Source organism: Cricetulus griseus, assembly GCF_003668045.3.
Source record: "Cricetulus griseus strain 17A/GY chromosome 1 unlocalized genomic scaffold, alternate assembly CriGri-PICRH-1.0 chr1_0, whole genome shotgun sequence".
Lineage (NCBI taxonomy): Eukaryota > Metazoa > Chordata > Mammalia > Rodentia > Cricetidae > Cricetulus > Cricetulus griseus.
Window position 1 is genome coordinate 212,914,760 of NW_023276806.1, and position 21,075 is coordinate 212,935,834.

The 21,075-nt window shown below is 38.7% G+C and overlaps 1 protein-coding gene across 2 annotated transcripts; it reads right to left on the reverse strand.

Moving 5' to 3' along the window:
- Positions 1–1,798: 1,798 nt before the first annotated feature.
- On the reverse strand, positions 1,799–20,652 carry Tmem106b (transmembrane protein 106B). Of its 2 annotated transcripts, XM_027389925.2 has the most exons (9): positions 20,510–20,652; positions 20,061–20,146; positions 18,242–18,463; positions 15,210–15,273; positions 10,903–11,062; positions 4,866–5,006; positions 4,597–4,646; positions 3,623–3,676; positions 1,799–2,783 (listed from the first exon to the last, which is right to left on the reverse strand). In XM_027389925.2, exons 3-9 carry the CDS (start codon positions 18,459–18,461, stop codon positions 2,645–2,647), a joined length of 828 nt encoding a protein of 275 aa, XP_027245726.1. In that variant the 5' UTR covers positions 18,462–18,463; positions 20,061–20,146; positions 20,510–20,652; the 3' UTR covers positions 1,799–2,644. The 2 variants fall into 2 exon arrangements, with proteins under 2 accessions (XP_027245726.1, XP_027245727.1); XM_027389926.2 differs by lacking the exons at positions 20,061–20,146; positions 20,510–20,652 and adding an exon at positions 20,210–20,341.
- Positions 20,653–21,075: the final 423 nt, after the last annotated feature.

Genomic DNA, 21,075 nt, shown 5'->3' on the forward strand with positions numbered 1-21,075 from the left:
ATTTACTTCTGAGAGCACAGAGCAACACTGTAATGTCTTCCTCACGTGCCTGGCTAAGTTATGAAGGTACTCATAAAAATATATTAATACCTACCCTTTCTCCATGCCAGAAGCCAGACTCAGCATTGACCTAAGAAAAGCTAAAAGCCTCATTGATTTTTCCAAATGTTTTTATGCCTACCATTTGGCTTCTCCAAAAATACGGATTTTGTTGTTGTTTATTTTGTTTTAGTTTTAACTTGCAGCTTGTTATCATCTGGCTTAACCTGTGGTTACTTGATTTTCCTTGAATTGTCACAGGCATTCTGCATCTCTCTGTCTTTTATCTTTCACTTGGGTTTAAATTCCAAGTATTTTTTTTTTTTTTGATGGCTCAAACATTATCCAAGTAGACATTGAACCTAGATGTCTAGATGTGATCAAATTTTAAAGGGTTAAAGGATTCTGAAACTGAGTCACTGGGAGCAAAGCAGCTTCCAGTGGCTGCACCACTGTCCTGACTCGTCAGGCCCTACACATGCGTTCCACACAAATTTCCTCACCGACACAGTGCCATCCCAGACTAAAATGCACACAGAAGGAACACAGATGGTGATTACATAAGACATATGTAAAAGTTGACTTTGGAGAAATGAATGAATGATGATTTTGTACACCATGTAATTAGGCATGAAGGACAGGGGCAACGCACAAGGGAAGTCATAAAAGGATTTCTTTACAGTTTATTTCTACACATAGAAAGTCACCAAGAAACACAAGTTAACCTAGTAAACATGAAACTACACAGTTACTGGTCAAGAAGAGACACAGACTTAGAGGCCTAACTAAAGATAGCAGTGATTCTGAAGTGACTGGATTAAACACTTCTAGACAAACGGAAAACCTGATGACTCACAGACATCAGTTATGTCAAAAGGAGAAAATACAGATAATGAAGTGAGTTTAATTTGGAAAATGTAAGCACAACTGGACAGAATGAATGGGGGGGGTGGGAGGTGGGGGCGTGGGGGGAACCAGCAAGCACTGGAGAAGAAAACTTCCGACAAAGACTTGTGTGACTAGAAAATGCATGACTGCAAAGGATGGCCTGGGCACGACAGGAAGGATAGACAGCTAACCTTGGAACGCCTGAGGAAGGCAAGATACAAAACAACAGATGTTTGCAATGTTCCCTCACATGGAGAAATGGTGTGAAAGCTTGGGGAAGACAAAAGTGTGCTTAAGGGACAGGATGAAGCCATGAGAATTTGTTTTATAATTGAGATCTGATGTATACTTTAGACTGATCAATGGGCTACACAACATAACTAAGGTAGGCAATTGGGTATGGGAAAAGGAAAACCCAATTTCTGTCATGAGTCCAAAAAAAAAAAAAAAGGAAGAAAAGAAATTAATCTGGTATCATAATTAGTTCCTATGACTAGTGTTATATATTTTAAAGGGGCCTTAGAATTTTCTGAATGGATAAGGAAAAACCACCTTATGGAAAATGACCCTGAAAATATAAGTCATAACGTGACCACATCCTTCATACTTGAAAACAATGTTAGATGAAATTAAAGTAAAAAGGGGAATACTTATGTAACTGCAGAAGCATCAAATCAGTATGATATATAATGATTAAAATTTTAAAAGCAAACTACAGGCTTATTTTGATGTAGCCACCAGTGTTAAATGAAAGGATTTCTAGAATAAGTTCTAGTAAAATATAATTTCCTTGCATAAATCATTCATAACATTGATAATACCTGATCATTCTGAAAACATCTATATAATTCTTAGTATGAAAAGCAACATAAAAGGAAAGCATGAAAATGTTTTATTGTATATCTATTTTTGCCACATCCAAAAAGTAATTGGGACCTACTGATATTTTATATATTTCTGAATTTCATTTTCCTACTTTATTTTTTAACAACTTGTTTTACCTTCCTAATCAATACCACTTCATTTGACAGTTATCAAAGCTGTATAAAAGCCATGCAGTTTATTTACAATATTGTACACAAAAGGAATATGTTTGATGATCACAAAAAGTTGACAAAACTATACATGAAGCACATACTGAGAGGTTCTTACAAAGTGTACAACAGAATTTTGGTAAATATTATTAACCATTAGCTAAAAATAAGACAAAAACATGCAAATGAGTAAAATTTCAACAAGTTAAAGGCTAAAAACATTTAGCTAATAGCTACGTTATCATATAGTCGAAAGACTACCATCTTATAAGAATGAGAGTTTATAAAACAGGTTAGTTTTAAAAGTCCTCCATGAGTAATGGATTTTCATATAAAAATTTTCAGAGGTTACTTGTCAAATTATGTTCATGACTGAACTATTATCAATAGAACTATAGATTAAGTCTATGACTTTTATATAATTATTTATTGTATTAGAGGAAGTCTCAGTTTTTCACCTTGGGAACAAAGATAAGAAGAAAGCCAATCAGTTAACTTACAATCGAGGAAAGGCTCTTGGTACAAGCAAATCACTGACACAGAACGAGAATCCAGGGACCCTCAGTGTCCTGGAGTAAACTTTAGACATGCTCAATTCAAGGTGTCCTGGGCAGTATCTCCTCACTGACAGTTCTGAACATGTCTCAGGTGGGTCATCTGCTCTATCACACCTCCTTTAGACTTTACTGTTGTGGCTGAAGTACATTTAGATACTCAGACTGGGCCAACTGGTAAGTCGTGTTCCTTCCACAGTCGACGTACTGGTACCTCTCCTGAGATATTTGTTCAGAGTGTCCAAAGTATGTTGTTGTTACAGTTACTCTAAAAATGAAACAAATAGAAAGAGTATACAAGTTATATGTAAAAATTATCTCAATGGGATTATTTGAGGCTAAAATCAAGCTAATATGAATTTATATCTCATACACTAATGTCCTAAAATTACTTATTGTGAATTACAATTATCAGTTATTGTTCATTTGGATTTGGTATTAATGATGACAATATTACAGACATAGGATTATTAGAGAATATTTATTCAACAAATCCAAAAATGCTAACTGAGCAAACCCTACCCAATTATTTGCTTAAGTAATATGTATATATAAACACACATAATAACACATATTTATATTTCTTTATACATATATAAAACATATTTATAAAATATATTTCCATATCCAATTATAAACATAATTAAAATAGTTATTTTGACTTGAAAATAGTTTATTACATGCTTAAAAAAAATCACATTGTTCCCTCATCATAGGAAAATGGAGAGTTAAATGTCAACCACTGACCAAAATATAAAATACAACGAATAATATTGTACATACATAAGTAACACACAATTTTAACCCAAAGCATTATTCTTTGTTGCTGTAAGTTTATTTACCAAGTAGAAAGGAACAGCTGTTAGCCCAGTCTCCCTGTGCTAACCCTGCCATTTTCCTGAGCTCACACAATGCCTGGCAGCGTTTAACTGTGTCTCTGAGCAACCGTACTCTAGCTAGCTAGGTGAGAAAACATTTACGTTTTACACAGTACTCTTGTAAGACTGAAGGCCCTCGGAGATGGCTTTCTCGGGGGCGCATATCTTACAACTTTTATAAACTCAACATCTTATCAAGAGCTAGTTTTGCAAACATGGCCATACTTACTGCATCATGAGTACTATATTGTGTACTTTGATGGAGATCAGTGTACAGAAGTCGCTGTAAAAAAGAAATTAAAATAGGAAGAACAATTTTATTACAAATATTAACCAAAAATTCTGTTAAACCTAATAGACACTGAATACTGATTTTTGTTTTATTTTTTTTCCCCTTTGGGATGGAATCACCATATGTTGTGTAGGTTGACCTAAATAATATTCCCCATCTCATCCTCTTTAATAGCTGGGAATATGGGCCCATTTAACTGAGCCTGGAGAGACACTATTAAGAATACATAAGAAGTGCTGAGGAGATGGCTTAGTGGGTAAAATCCTTGCTGTGTAAGCATGAAAACTTGAGTTTCAATATCAAGTACTCAGACCAAAGCCAGGCATGGGATGATGTACTTGTAAGCCCAGTACTAGAGGTTGGGGTATTAGGGGTTTGCTGGACACCCAGCATCACCAAATGAATGAGCTCTAGGTTTTCAGTCACAGATGCTATCTTAAGAAAAAGGTAGACTGGTAATGGAAAACACTCAACTTCAACGCTGGCCTCCAAAAATTCAGTGCTTATCCTTACACATGCAGCATGCGTGTGTGCACACACACACGCACGCGTGCACGCGCGCACACACACACACACACACACACACACACACACACACACACACACACAAAATTACAAAGTCATCAGAACTCTAAGTCCTAAGAGAGTATTATTATGCATTAGAAATCTCAGTACTTCAATACTGAAGCACTGTCACTAGATGGTAACCAAAATAATGATAAACATATATAATCCCGAAAATAAAGACTTTTGTGGGTATAGGTACACATGAAAACACATTATCTACACTGTAGCAAAGAAGAAAAGCATGCTCAGAGAACAGCAAACATTGAAAAATGTGGTCATTTTAATTAATAAAGTTATAAAAATTAAAAAAACAAATGATAAAGTTACTAAAAATCAACACTTACTACATGTAACTCATTTCTTCAGCAATAACTGTGGGTACCGTATAATCAATCTGAAAGCAAAAACAACAAAACAGCAAAGAAAACATATCAACAGAGGAGAGGATACAAACACTAAACATAAATCTTTTCTTTGATGAACTCAGTTTATATTTATACTCTCAGGGGGCACATGTCCAAGTTTTGGGGGACATCCCCACCTCCTTCCATTTTACAACACACAGGGTGAAGAACCATGTAACTCACTCAGACTGTCCCTGACTGAGGCTTACCTGTTTCATATCAAGTGGGCCAATGTTAGTTATGTTGTTTAAGCGTGCCTTTCCAATAACTGTTTTTGAAAACTGAACTTGAGCAGTGATGTTTTCAACTTCAACAGAATAATAGTTATTGTTTGTTATATTTAGCGTGTTCTGTAAAAAAGAAAAAGGCAGAAAATATATATTATCTTTAAATAGGGCCTCAAATGTTAACTCAAAACTATAAAGTCGGTGACTTTAGGTATGTCTATGCCTCATTTATTAGGAAAAGAAAAATATTAACAAAAATGCCAAAGAATATTTACAGAGGTATATGTGTATAACACTAAATTCAAAACTTTGAAAAAGTTGGACTAAACATAATTATAAAATTTCATTTAAATGTTTATGTAATATGTACACACACACACACACACACACACACACACACACACACACACACACACACACACACACACGCATGACTCTCCCAACTAAATAGTTAGTACTTTAAAAAACAAACAACAGCCCCCCCCACCCCCCAGTTCTGAAAGGGAAAGCAACTGTTTTCAGATAGGATCGCAAGCAGTCCTGCAGACTTTGAACTCACTAGCTAAAGATGACCTTGAATTTCTCCTCCTATCTCCAGGTCTACAGTGCTCCTATCACAGACAGGTACCACCATGTCTGCTTTTGTGTGGCCACAGAGGCTGAATCAGACTTTGTGCATAATATGCAAGAACACTACCAAATGGCATTTCAAACTTCCATGCTCGTAGATTTAGATCAAAATGCAGACAAAAATGGTTAGATTCAAGTTTGCAGCTCAAACTGACCTTCCACTTCCAATCTCCCGCCCCACCCTCCAGTGGTAGGTAGCATCAAAGGCATATTGCTACCATGATCGGTTTTAGTTTGCATGTTTTAAATGCACAGTTACTGTATCAAAATGCTTTGGAAAATAGTCAATGAAAAAGCCTTTCATGCAGGAAAATTTGTGTGATCTCAACCAAAATGTCCATGAGTACACGTGGCATGGATCATATGGCGACCATGCTGCTTGACCAAGTTCCAGCATATCGACTTTGCAGACCCCACTTCTCCAGCACACCTTTTTACTTTCATTTTTAATGATTCCCACTATTGGTGCCTTTCCCTATGGGAAATTTTGTGCAGGTGCTGGTAAAGGCTACAATGTGTCCAATGGTAGTTTCTCTAAACAAACTAATTTTTTTGGAAAAATATCCCTGCCTGGTGGAACCAGGAATTCCAATGTACCTCCTAATTACACCAAGGACAGGAAAGTTAGAGATGTACTAGACTGACTGACCCCAAGGATGAATGCCTGCCATACAGATCCAGAGCCTCAGGCCTTTCAGGTTAAGAGTTCACTTAAGTTTAGAGAAATCAGAATGGTCTGGTATAAAGGGAAAAGGGAAGACTCAGGCCCTTCCCTTTTGGGAGCTTGTGAGGGAACCAGGCCCAAACAGTAAGACTGAGAAACTATAGTATAGTGTCTGCATCCCCAAGTCCTTCCCCAAGGTCATACATTTGCATAAGGGTGTGTATTCCCTCAGGGCTTGAGGAAAGTCAAGTCCTTGCTTGCTAAAGCACTCTTTCTTGTCTCTGGCAAGAGGAATTTGTGGCCCTTTCATCAACATGACTGGTGCCTACTGTCTCTGATTTCAAGCCACATCCAGTTTGCATGCCCCTTTTTCCCATTTAATTCTATGAACAATAAAAAAGTGTAGTCTTTTTTTTTTTTTTTGAGTTAAATGCTGATGGCAGCCATTCTGATTTACCATCAGATCATGTCCGCCCCCCCAAAAAAACCCAAAACACAACAACAATAAAAACAACAAACCAAAAAACAAAACTCCACACATCCTCATAGATGGAGAAAACAAGATATTTCACAACAAAGTCAAATTTTATCAATATCTAGCCACAAACCTAGCTCTACAGAAAGTACTAGAAGGAAAAATCCAACCCAAGGAAGTTAGCTACATCCATGAAAACATGGGCAATAGAAAATGCCACACCAACACCACCAATGACCAGCAACAAAAAATTAACAGGAATTAACAATTACCAGTCATCTCTATCTCTCAATATCAATGGAGTCAATTTGCTAATAAAAAGACACAGGTTAACAGAATGGAAGTGAAAAGAGGATCTATCCTTCTGCTGCATACAAGAAACATACCTCAACATTAAAGGCAGACATTACCTCAGAGTAAAGGTTGGAAAAAGATTTCCCAATCAGATGGATCAAAGAAGCAAGCTGGTATAGCAATCCTATCTAACAAAATAGACTTCAAACCAGAATTAATAAAAAGAGATGAAGAAGGACATTTCATATGCATCAAAAGAAAAACCCACCAATCGATGCCTCAATTCTGAATATCTATGCCTCAAATACAAGGGCACCCACATTTATAAAAGAAACACTACTAAAGCTAAAATCACATATTGAACTCCACACAATAATTGTGAGAGACTTCAACAGCCCACTCTCACCAAAGGCCAGGTCATCCAGCAGAAACTAAATAGAGAAATACCAGAACTAACAGATAATTATGATTCAAATGTACCTAACAGATACCTACAGAACGTTTCTCCCAAACACCAAAGAATATGACTTCTTCTCAGCACCTCATGGAAGCTTCTCCAAAGCTGACCACATACTCTGTCACAAAGAAAATCTTAACTGATACAAAAATGTTGGATTAACACCTTGTATCTTATCAGATCACCATGGAGTTCAGCAAACTACACAAAGCCTACAAATTCATGAAACTGAATAACTCTCAACTAAATTACCACTGCATCAAGGAAGAAAAAAAGAAACTGAAGACTTCCTAGAATCAATGAAACTGAATGCACAACATAACCAAACTTATGGGATGCAATGAAAGCAGTGGTAAGAGGAAAGCAGTTAAGTGCCTCCATAAAGAATCTGAAGAAATTTCATACTAGCAACTTAACAGAAAACCTCAAAGCTCTAGAAGAAAAAGAAACAAACACACTCAAGAGTAATAGATGGCAGGAAAAAAATAAAGCAGAAGACTAAAATTAATAAAATAGAAACAAAGAGACCAGGACAATGAATTAATGAAAGGAAGAGTTGGTTCTTTGAGAAAAATCAAAAAGACAGATAATCCCTTTTTCCAAACAAACTAAAAGGCAGAGAGAGAATATCCAAATTAACAAAATCAGAAAGGAAAAGGGAGATGTAACAACAGATACTGAGGAAATCCAGACAATCATTAAGTCATATGTCAAAAACCTATACTCCACAACATTGGAAACTCTAAAAGAAATGGCCCAATTTCTTGACAGATACCTCATACCAAATTAAACCAAGGTCAGATAAACAATTTAAACAGACCTATAACCCTTAGGAAAATAGAAGCAGTCATTAAAAATCTCCCAACAAAGAAAGGACCAGGGCCACATGGTTTCAGCACAGAATTACACTAGAGTTTCAAAGAAGAGCTAGTAACAGTACTTCTCAAATTATTTCACAAAACAGAAACAGAGGGAACATTATCAAATTCTTTTGATGAGGCCACAGTTATCCTGGTACCCAAAGAACACAAAAGATACGACAAAGAAAGAGAATTACAGACCAATTTCTCTCTGAACATTAATGCAAAAATAATCAATAAAATACTGGCAAATTGGATCCAAGAACACATCAGAAAGATCATCCCATGATCAAGTAGGCTTCATCCCAGAGATATAGGGATGGTTCAACATATGAAAATCTGTCAATGTAATCCAGCATATAAACAAACTGAAACGAAAAAAAAAAAAAAAAAAACAAAAAACAAAAAACCACATGATCATCTCATTAGATGCTGGAAAAGCTTTTGATGAATATCCAACATCCCTTCATGGTGAAAGTCTTAGAGGGATCAGGGATATAAGGAACAAAAGTAAATATAATAAAAGTATTATATCATATAAAAATATAATAAAAATAAATAAAACATCAAATTAAATGAAGAGAAACCCAAATCAATTTCACTAAAATCCAGAACAAGACAAGACTGTTCACTCTCTCTATATGTAATCAATATAGAACTCAAAGTTCTAGCTAGAGAAATAAACAACAAAAGGAGATCAAGGGGATAAAATGTAGAAAAGAAGTCAAAGTACTTTTTGCAGATGACATGATAGCATACATATATGACCCCCAAAATTCTACCAGGGAATTACTACAGTTGATAAACACATTCAGTGGTGTGGCTGGATAAATGATTAACTAAAAAAAAAAAAAAAAAATCAGTAGTCCTTTTATATACAAATGATAAAAGGGCTGAGAATGAAATCAGGGAAACAATACCCTTCACAATACGAACTATGTTGCGATAACTCTAACTAAGCAAGTAAAAAGACCTCTATGACAAGAACTTCAAGTGTTTGAAGAAATTAAAGGAGATTATTGGAAGATGGAAAGGATGGAAAGATCTCTCATGCTCATCAATTTGTAGGATCAACATAGTAAAAATGGTCAGCTTACCAAAAGCAATCCAAAGATTAAATGCAAACCCCATTAAAATCCCAACACACTTCTTTACAGACCATGAAAGAACAATACTCAATTTCATATGGAAAAACCAAAAACTAAGGATGGCTAAAATTATTCTGTATAATAAAAGAACCACAAGAGATATCAACATCCCTGATCTCAAGCTCTACTAGTTAGCTATAGTAATAAAAACAGCATGGTATCGGCATAAAAACAGACAGGTGGATCAAAGAATAGAATCAAAGACTCAGACATAAATCCACACACCTATGGACACGACGTTTTACAAAGAAGCCAAAGCTATACTGTGGAGGAAAGAAAGCATTTTCAACAAATGTTGATGGCATAACTGGGTATCACAATGTAGAAGAAAGCAAACAGATTCATATCTATCACTCTGTTCAAAACTCAAGTCCAAGTAGATCAAAGACCTCAACATAAATCTAGTTACACTGAACCTGATAGAAGAAAAAGTGGGGAACAGCCTTGAACACATTGGCATAAAAGACAACTTCTTGAACAGAACACCAGTAGCACAAACACTTAGATTGACAATTAATAAGTGGGACCTCATGTAACCAAAAGCTTCTATAAGGAAAAAGACACTGTCAATAGGACAAAAAGGAATCCTACAGAATGGAGAAGATCTTCACCAATACCACATCTGATGGAGAGCTGTTCTCTAAAATATATAAAGAACTCAAGAAACTAGACATCAAAAAACAAATAATCCAATTCAAAAATGGTATATTGATCTGAACGAGAATTGTCAACAGAAGAATATCAAATGGCAGATAAACTCTTAAAGAAATGTTTATCATTCTTAGCTATCAGGGAAATGCAAATCAAATTGACTCCGAGATTCCATCTTACATCTGTCAGAATGGTTAAGATTAAAAACACAAATGACAGCTTATGCTGAGAGGATGTGGATTAAGGGGAACACATGTCCATTGCTGGTGGGAATGCAAATTGTACAGCCACTCTGGAAATCAGTATGGTGGTTTCTCAGAAAACTGGGAATCAACCTACCTCAAAACCCAGGGATACAACTCTTGGGCATATTCCCAAAGGACTCAATCATACCACAAGGACACTTGCTCAACTATTTGCATAGTGGCTTTATTTCTAAAAGCCACAAACTGAAAACAACCTAGATGCTCAACAATTGAAGAATGGAAAAGAAAATATGGTACATTTACAAGATGAAGTATTACTAAGTTGTTAAAAACAATGACATCAGAAAATTTGAAGATAAATGGATGGGACTAGAAAAAAGTCATCCTGAGTGAGGTCACCCAGACCCAGAAAGACAAACATGGTAAGTACTCAGTCATAACTGGATATTAACTAGTGGAGGGTGGAGAGGCTGCTATTGGGATGTGAAAGAAATAAAATTAATTAAAAAAAAGTCAAATTCATGGAAATTATCGCAGCAAGGGGTCAGCAGCAAGCATTCTCAGAGCAGAGTAGATGAGCGGTTGTATAACACAAAGGATGGAGTTTAAGCCTTTGGGAAAAGTGTGCACTTACCGTGATATTTAAATATATGGTTCGCTTTTGAAAATCGTAACTGACATAGGCTGATTTTACGCCAATATACTTCACATCAATAGATCGTGGGAAAAGGAAAAACACAGCCAATCCAGACAGGAGCAGGCAGACAGACACAGATGCCATCACATACAGCTTTCTGAAAAGAAAAAGAGGGTGCTTACATATGTGCCATCTAAAATTACATAGAGCAACATGTAAGGAAGTTATTTCCACTTGAATTGTTCTGCCACATATCCTAGCAGCAAGAAGACACATTTAATTTTTACCAAATTTACTCTAAAACTATTAGCTAAGGTTGGTACTACTAAGAGATAAAATAATTTCTGTAGAAGATGAACTATCAGTTTTGAAAAATGGGATTTCAGCCTTATAATAAAGTATTTACTGAAATGACTTTCAATCCAGACTTTATATTAGAACTACGTTTAGGGCCCTTTACAAATCCAGAATTCAGGCCTCCATCTGGATTCACGGAAGCAGGGTTTGAACTGGAGACTCTTATTTCCCGACACAAACACGGGTGCTGCTCCCTATTCTCATTATCACCACCAGTCCTTTCAGACTCCCTCCCAACATACTCATGTCCTCAGTTCTAAAAGTACTGTTTACACTCATCGACTGAGCAGCGAGGCGTTATTCTGTTTAGTATACCTCAGTGGAAATGGTAGGCATGTATAAGAGAAAAAAGATAAATAACCCAAATGTCTCTTCTAGTTTTCCTTCAAGGTTACACTAGAAACTATGGTTTCAGAACTCCTGTGCACTTCAACATACAGGGCTCCACTAAGGGCCAATTTTACTCTGAGTCACCTTCCTTATGACCTATTGTTTTGTCCACTCTCTCCTCCCCCAAACTTCCTATGTGTCAATTGAATTAACTGCATACACCTTAGAAGAGCTGTTAAAAACTTCCCAATGATTTTTCTAGGTACTTTGACTTACCAGAAAAGAAAGGGGGGGGGGCAGGGAGGGAGGGAGGGAGGAAGGAAGGAAGGAAGGAAAATAGCCTATTAAAAAGAAAGAAATCAATAACAAAATTTCACTAAACTGCTATCACAGAGTTCATGCTGCTGAGGGAAGCAAACCAGCCAACCAGCTAATTCCCACTCATTCCATATGGAAGTTTTTTCAATCTTAGTAACAATGATCTCCAAGTAACCAATAAACAAACTCAAATTTGTCATGCCTACAATATACCCATAGGCACAAAACATCTTAAGCACAAAAGGAATTTAAAAATCATTGTCATCAAACATCTTAACTTTATTGGATTTCCTATACTTTATTAGGTTGTTTAATTTTTAACTACTTGTGTACAGACACACACACACACACACACACACACACACTTATTTGCTTCGTGTTATTTGAGACAGGGTCTCATATAACTCAGAAAGACACAGCCCAGAGAGACCTTGAACTTGGTATACAGCTGAGGATGGCCTTGAACTCCTGATCTTCTTGCTTGTACTTCTTGGTACTGGAATTAGAGGTGTGTGCCATCATGCCTGGATGCTTTTATCATATTTGACAACTACCCTCAGTATAAATTTTTGAAAAGTCAAATTTCTATACGAAAGACTGAAGGCTTATGTAGTTTTGCTAGAAAATTCAAAATGCTTATTCAACTAGTAAGACATGAGAATGCTTCTGTTCACTCAGTAGTGCCAACATAGCATGCTGTCAAAATTCTGGGCTTTTGCCAATCTGACAGAAATGATATCTCTGTGTAGACTGAATTTGCATTTCTTTAAGGAACAGGATGGAGTGTATGTATTTCCCTTCATCTAAAGGTCATATATATTTCTTTTTTGTGGGTACTTTCCACAGCCTCTATTTTTATCACCCTTTGTGTAGCTGGCTTTTTTTCTTTTCAAACTTTGATGTTCTGTACTGAAGGGACTCAGTCCTCTTGATGACATGATTTGCAGACATTATTTCTTGGTTTATTATTTGTATTTTGATTTTAATTAAGGTTTTGTTTTCAACCTGTGGAAGTTTATCTATACTAAGTCAAATGTGTTTTTTCATCACAGGTGGATTCTAAATCATAGCTTTTGAAAAGGCTCTCCTTTTATAATCTTGAGATTATAAAATTGGCCCAACATTTTTCACCTGTCTATGACTTTTAAGATAAAAGGCCACATTAGGTTTACAGAAGGTTTACTTGACTTTAATTCCATGATTGCTAAATATTTTATTTAATAGCTTATTTGATGCTTCGTGGCCAAGAAGAAGTGAGTCAGTCTGATCCGTCTATCCCTTACTCATTAACTCAGCCTCTTGCTCCAATGTTCAAAGGGCTTTTTTCTTTAAACCTCCAAAGTTCATGACTTTCAGGGTGAGGGTGTCTCTTTCTGATACACAGAACAAAGCCTTTTTTTTTCATTCTAGCAATGTGCAGCTCAAGCAAACATTTAGTAATACCTCTTATTTGCTTCTGTCGGGTTGCAATTAATTACCCATTGTTTTCCTTATTTTCCGTCATTATTCTCAGATGTTTACTATGTATGTGTGGTAGTGTGAACGTAAGTAGCTCCCATAACTCATAGGGAGGGGCACTATTATGAGGTATGCCTTTGTTGCAGTAGCCGTGGCCTTGTTAGAGGAAGTGTGTCACAGTGGAGGTGGCTTTGAGAACTCATATATGCTTAAGCTACAAACAGTATCTCAGATTACTTCCTTTTGACTGCAGGTCAAGATGTAGGAATCTCAGCAGCTCTTTCTCCAGCACCAGGTCTGCCTGCAGGCTACCATATTGTACCTTGATGATAATGGACAAGCCTCTGAGAATGTAAGTCACCCCAATTAAATGTTTAAATGGTTTTTTTTATAAGAGTTGCTATGGTCAAGGTGTCTCTTCACAGCTAATGAAACCCTAAGACAGTATGTATGGTGGTTTCAGTAAGAAGACCCTCATACACTCATATATTTGAATGCTTAATCATCAGGGAGCATGGCACTACTGAAAAGGATTAGGAGGAGTGGCCTTGGAGTAGATGTGACCTTGTTAGAGGAAGTGGATCTCCAGGGGTAGCCTTTGAGGTTTCAAAAGCTCAAGACAGGCCTAGCATCTCTCTCTTCCTGCTATCTGTGCATTTGGATGTAGAACTCTGAGCTACTTCTCCAATACCATACCTGCCTGCTTGCTGCCATGTTCCCTGTGAGGATGATAATGAACTAAGCATCTGAAACCATAAACAAGCCCCAATTAAATGTTTACTTTCATAAGAGTTACCACGGTCATGATGTCTCTTCACAACAGTAGAATACTAAGACTGTATGTTTTCATATTTCATGTTTATTCCATTTCTCTCACATTTTCCAGGGCATCACATTTGCACTGTGTACTTCAATGCTACAGAAAAAGTATTTTTCTACATATTCTATTGGTCTGTCGGTTCTCTTTTCACACCCTTCTGTCAGTTATCTCATTTCTGAACTTTTCAGTGTCTTACTTAAACTACTGTCATACCTTCTATAGTTTAAATTTTACATACACTGAAGTTTCCATCTCCCCCTCCCTTCCTCTCTCTCCCTCTCTCTCCCTCCCTCTCCCTCTCTCTCCCTCCCTCCCTCCCTCTCTCTCCTCTCTCTCTCTCTCTCTCTCTCTCTCTCTCTCTCTCTCTCTCTCTCTGTGTGAATTTTCAGCATTATTCTGAGTTCCTGCTCTTCATGTTCCACACTGAGTACTGGGATGGGCCAAGGTTGGCTTGGCCCGCAGGAGTACTCAGCCCCTTTTGACTTCTCAAGGCCACTGTGGGTTTTCTGCAATCTCTCTTCTTCTCTCTATAACTAAATACTTGCCAGGGGTGCTGAGTGCAGGCATCTTCTTTAGAGGTGGAGCATTTGCTTTCTACATCAGGACTCTTCGATTCATTACAGACTCTCCTGGCTTCTCTTCAAATGCCCACACTTCTGCTAAGCATGCTCAGGTGTCTGTGGTCACTATGCTTGGGCAGTTACTATCATTCTGTGGTTAGTGAGAACACAGAACCTCCTATGCCTGATGAAAATGGCCTGTTTACATGTGTATGGCATTGCCACTATTTTAAAACTCGTTTAACAAACAGATTTCTGAAGATACAGGTGCCATGAAGTTTTCAAATTCTCACCTAAAGCAGTAATTTTTTTGTTGAAAGATACAAGGCATAAGATGGTATAACTTAAAAACTAGATATAGTTTTCTTCTTAAATGTCTTATCTAGAGTAATTACTTATGTACAGTTTGAAAGTAAACATATACAAACAGCAACAAAAGCAGAAAACTTATAATCACTTACGTTCTTCTAGGCCGTAACCGCTGATCACTATATGGGATCAATGCCACCAGTTGGTTTTCTTGCCCTAAAGGTGAAAGATGTAATTAAAAATTCATTAACACCAATAATTAAAAATATAGTGGTGCTCAAGGAAAATATGGCTTCAAAAGACCAGGGTTCTTCTCTCCTTATTTCTTTAGTACACTGTTATTTATATCTTCAAAAGTTGAGTTATAGAGAAGATACTATGTTTTTTTATAATGTCTAATTAATCAAAAGTAGAACAATTAGCTGGGCATTGGTGGAACACCAATTTAATCCTTTAATCCCAGCACTCAGGAGGCAGAGGCAGGCCGATCTCTGTGAGTTCGAGGCCAGCCTGGTCTCCAGAGCGAGTGCTCCAAAGCTACACAGGGAAACCCTGTCTCAAAAAACCAAAAAGAGAACAAGTAATGAGGACTCTGCTATCCTTTGATCTACTGGATGAAAAACCAAAATTCAAAGCAAAACAAAGCTGGCAAGTCTTGGCTTTCAGGAGATCTGAACTCCCCCGAGCTTCTTTCAACTCCACTGTTTTCCATTCAGAGCAACTTGGAGGAGAGTGGAAGAAACACATGGATGCTGCCCTCTTCCTGTAACCTCAATCACTCCATGGCTGAACCCAAACTGCTATTCTAAATCTCAAACTTTAAGAGCTCACTGTTCTCATTTGCAATCACTAATTTCCCCAAGGAGACAATTACACCATATTTCCTTACTTCACACTCTCTAACACCACAATTTCAAAACTCATCTCTCTTCAGACTCTCGGTTTTGCCTCCTTTATCCTCATTCTTGTTCCATAATGTGGAACAGGGTGAGAATATCCCTAACAATGTACCTTGCTAAGACTTTTCAAATGTCCTAAATTAAGTTACAGGATGGAAAACAGAAGGAAAAATAAGATAACTTCATTTAACTCATAGCATCAAATGAAGAAAAGGGAACAACTGTTCTACACTCCTTTCCTGTATGTTAAAGAGGAAGCCATCAGACCACACTGCATTCAGCTTTTGGAACCAACCAACCAGGCAGGGAAATCTCTTTCTACACTCTTCCTGCTCTCCATGGGCTTCTCTGTTATCCGGGCACCTTTTCTAGACCCAAAGGAGGCTCAAGGAAATAATTTATAGTTTTTCTCCCAGAAATTCATTATAGATTATCTTGGTCTCTTAGGTCCAGTGGACACTTTTCCAAGTGCTATTTGGCTGTGCTCCTGGTGACTTAGAGAAGTTGTCATAGGACAAGCTTTTACCTGTGGCTAATATCTCTAACAGCTAAATAAGCCCTTTATTTCAAACTCATCTGCCTCAAGAGTTTGACTTAACAATATCTATCCTCCTACTTGTTCTATGTCCCTTCTTAAGAAGCTCTCTGTACTCTCTACAGGGTCACCCTCTCTACCAGGTATCAACCCTCTGCTCCTACCTAGGGATATTGCTCTATTAACTATCCCATCTCCTGTGTTACCAGTATGTCCTCTATGAATCACTTTTATCAGCAAGCATACATCTAGCACTCACTCAATTGTAAAGAGATCACTCTCCTGACATTACAACCTCCCAGCTACCACCTCTCCTCCTAGAGCAAAATTCACAGAACCTATTTTCTTTACCTTTTTCGTGTGTACTAATTCAATAAAAAAAAAAAAAAAAAGGTTTTACTATGGCACTGTCTACACATGCTGTTACAACTATGCAAACTACTCTAAAACAATCCCCAGTGGCCTCCACACCTCAACACCAATGGGGCAGCCCTCAGTCCCCACACAGCTTCATCTGGCATCAGTATTAACAGTGGCTCTCTCTTTCCTCCTCAGCACATTTTCTCTACTTATCCTCTAGGATGCCAAAGACAGATTTCCTCCCCCTCTCTCTCTCTTGCCACTGTCATCAAATGCTGTACTGCCCCAGAGTTCATGCCAAAGTTGCTTCCTTTTTCTTCTATCTAAATTGTCAAGAAGAGTGTTCCTCTCAAGTTCCACTTGAAATGTCATAATATTTTTGATGACACCACCTAAGATATCAAATTGTTCTTATGCCTATTTTAGCAAATAGCTATGTCATTCTTTAAATTGCTGGAATAGAATTAAAAAACAAAAGAAAACAGAAAAAAAAAAAAAAACCTTTGGGGTGATCCTTGATTATCTACTTTCCATAATCCACACCCAGGCTACCCAAAGCCTACTTGGCCATGCCTCAAAAGCATGGCTAGATAGACAGAAATAGTATTCCTACCCTACCACACTGGTGTATGAATTTCTTCAACTACAATACTTCTTTTATTCCTAAGCAACTACTGTCTCCCAGAGGACAAAAGCACCATTCAGTAGCCTATGCCATAAACCCCACTTAATGCAAGGCACTTTTCAGAGGCTCTGGACTATGAAGTGCAGTCACTTTGTCCTTCTTTAGGTCTCTCCAGGGTCACCTAGTGACATTTACCATGTAGAGAAGAAACCACAACACACTTTATTATTTGTCCTTTCTATCAATGCAATTCAAGTACCCTCCAAATAGGAGGGAGAGGACTAGTTCCTTCTGTCTTCCCCATGACAAATCACAAGCTCACTTTTTTCCCCCCTCTTACTTGGCTCGTCTTCATATGTCATGCATTTCCTTTAAGAAATATCTAATTGGGACATAAACAACTTATTGTTTAGAAGTTACTGAAGTATGTAATTACTAACATCCAATATGGCAAAATGCCTGGTGATATGGCTTCTAATGGTGTCAAAAGGGAGGGCAATCCAAAGTGGGAACGACAGTGCATATTGACTACTTTAGCAGACAAGCATGAAAAATACTAGGTGTGCTGAAGTCATGTCTATCAACTACTTTAGGAACGTTACTAACAGTTTGCTTTTGTGTCTTTCTGACTAAACAAAATTGGTTAAGTTTTAACTTCGAATTGCTGGGAATTGCTTTAAATTGCTTAAAACTATAGTTTTACATTGCTTGAACAAATGTTTGGAATATTTCTTTAAGAGGATAGATATATGGAGTAAAACATACCCCTAGGAATTCTTCCCGTTCCTTGGCAAGTGGGACAAGTGACACTATCTCTTCCAGTAAATTCCACATATGGAAACTGAGAGACATCTCCATTTCTTCCGTCTTCATTATGCACCTCACTGTTAACGAGTCCATTCCTCATGCTGTCTGTCGAGGTGACCCCATCATAACCATCTTCTTTATTTGAATGCAAAGGTAAATGAGAAAGAGACTTCCCCATGTCTAATGAAAAGGAAAAATCTGACAGTAAATTCCAGGGGCAAAGTCATGTCATGGGATATTTACAGGGTTAGGTAGTGTAAATTACTTGTAGGATTAAAATTATATTCAATCAAAATAATGGGACACGAGGGAACCATTTGCTAGGACCCAGAAGTGCTTTTCTAACAAAGCACTAGGAAATGAAACCCCGGTGATGACAATAAAGTCAAAATGGTAACACTTGGCAAAAGTTCACAGTAGAGCCAGACTTTAGGCCTTCTTAGTGCTCTCAGAAGACATATAAGTTTTTATAGGAAAAAAAAACAACAACATGTTTTAACTAGAAATCAGCTGGCACTAAAGGTGAAATCGATTGTTGGCTCATTATAACCTATATGCATATCACTAGCTAATTTCAATGTGGCATTTCACTCATTCAAAATTCATACTGTTTTACGTTCCAAACTTAGAAGTCTTACTTCAAACCACAGCAGCAAATATACAACAAGAAGAAAACCTCTGCATCACAAGTTCTTAAAGCTATGAATATTTTTCTGTAACAGTCTGGCAGTTAAAATTAGGAAGCAAATATTAAAAAATATTAAACATAATTTTCCATACAATGTAGCACGATTCAGTGTGTTCATGTCAAATTTTTAGGGTGACAGTTTAAATAACAGAAGCTTACAACCCAAGTAAGAATAATTAGTTAGTATTAGCAGTCACACAGAAATAAATGTTCCAGATAGGTCATGCAATACAATAAAGCCCTGTGATTTCATGAGGGCAAGGAACATGAAAATTCACATAATACAGCATGCTGGTATTCTGAGGAAATATTAATAGAAATGGAAAAAATTTAAATGGCGCAATTCCTTTCTTCCTATGGTTAATCATACCTCATTTATCAGTTTCTATGTATCATTATGTAATCATTAGATATTACTCTTAAATTATTTTATTTAAATAAAACCAACACCAAATAATTCAAGTCACCCCATTATGAAGTAAATTTTGCTTTTCAAAATCTGCACACTATTTGTTGAATTCACTCACAGTATAGACAGCAATGTTAAATAAAAAAAAACTTGAGTAGAATACAAGAATACAAGGGTAAGAAGATTAATAAAAATACTTTCAAAAGTTCTACACACACATTGCCCACCTAAGCTCAAATATATTCAACACTGTGACTTCCAAACATGGCTCAATGACAGCAAATAAGAGCCAAACCGACACTTGCCAGCCACAGGTGCACAGGGATGAATTTTAATCATCACTGTCCCTACACACTGTGACCTTGGAAGCTATGCAGAACACTGGGTGCTTCGGGATCAGCTGGCCTCAGCAGAGGGCATGGGGCACACCCTTTTAGCTCTGTTAGACAACAGGGGTGAAGACTGTGTCCCACCCAGGGGAGGTCTTAAGGCAGGAGGCTGAAGATAGCCAAGTGGCTCTAGTCTCGGCCGGCTGTCTTATCCAGACCCACAGCAACCTTGACATCTGCTCAGGTTTGGGCACGCAGCAGATTAGGCAGTTACTTGAATCCTATCGGCTTCGTGTCTAGCTTTCCTTGAGGGTGCAGACAAGTGTAACCAAGGGTATTTTGGAGACTTACTTGAGGTTTTAAAAGGAGTGCAAGATCCCCTTCGCCTCCTCCCTGGTCTCAATGTTTATGTCGCGGTCTTGTGAACTCAACACGGTCTGGAAACGGGGAAAGGGGGTGGGGTGGGGTGAGGAAAAGATAAACACAGCACTGCAACCAACCTAGATGTGTCACCAGACGCGGGGTCACTTCCGAAGGGCTGGGGAGGGAAGGGAATCGGCGCCTTTCTTTCAGAAGGCGCCACGAGCAAACAAACCCCCGGAAGACAGCAACATCCGAGGTGCCTTGCAACCAGAACAGGACGACCCCAGAGCCGCTGGGCCTCTGAGATGCAGGGCCCTGGCGCCGCCCCCGCCGAGCCGGGCGGGAGGCCAGGGCCCGCGGTGACAGACAGCCCCGCACCCGGCGCGCCGCGGCCTCCCTCCCCGCTCGGGCCCCCAGGGTCCGGGTCGCTCGCTCACCCGCACGCCGAGCGCAGCGCGCTCTCGGGATGCTCCGGCGCGGGCGGGCCGCAGGAGCTGCGGGGTCACGGCCTCCCCGGTCCCGGGGCGCTGCGGGGCGGAGCGCCGGCCTGAGAGCGGCCGGCCGAGCAGGGCGGGAGACGGGCCGGACAACAACCGCATCAGCTGAGCGCCGCGCCGCGGAAGCCTGCGCGTGCGCCTGCGCGCTTCGCCCCCTGGAAGCTGGGGTTGGGCCCCAGGACCGGCACTACGCATGTGCCCTTGCTCCGGCCCGGCGCCCTGGTGGGGAGCCGTCGCGGATGCCGGCTCTCCCGGTTTTGTCCCCTGCCGCGTCTCCAGACCGGCAAGTTTGGAAACCGTTTTGATTGCACATGGCTTACGAAGGATCGGTTTCCCCTTTCTCCTCCATCGGGCTGATTCCTTTTTTGTGAAAGGGAAGTAGTGCGCCGTCACAGTTTTCAGCGGCCTTGTCACTGTGCTAGAGAGGGGCAGCAGCCGGGAGACTTCCTCTCCGGGTTTGGCATGAGCCGGTTGGTGCACATCTCTCACGCGTTACGCGTTGTATT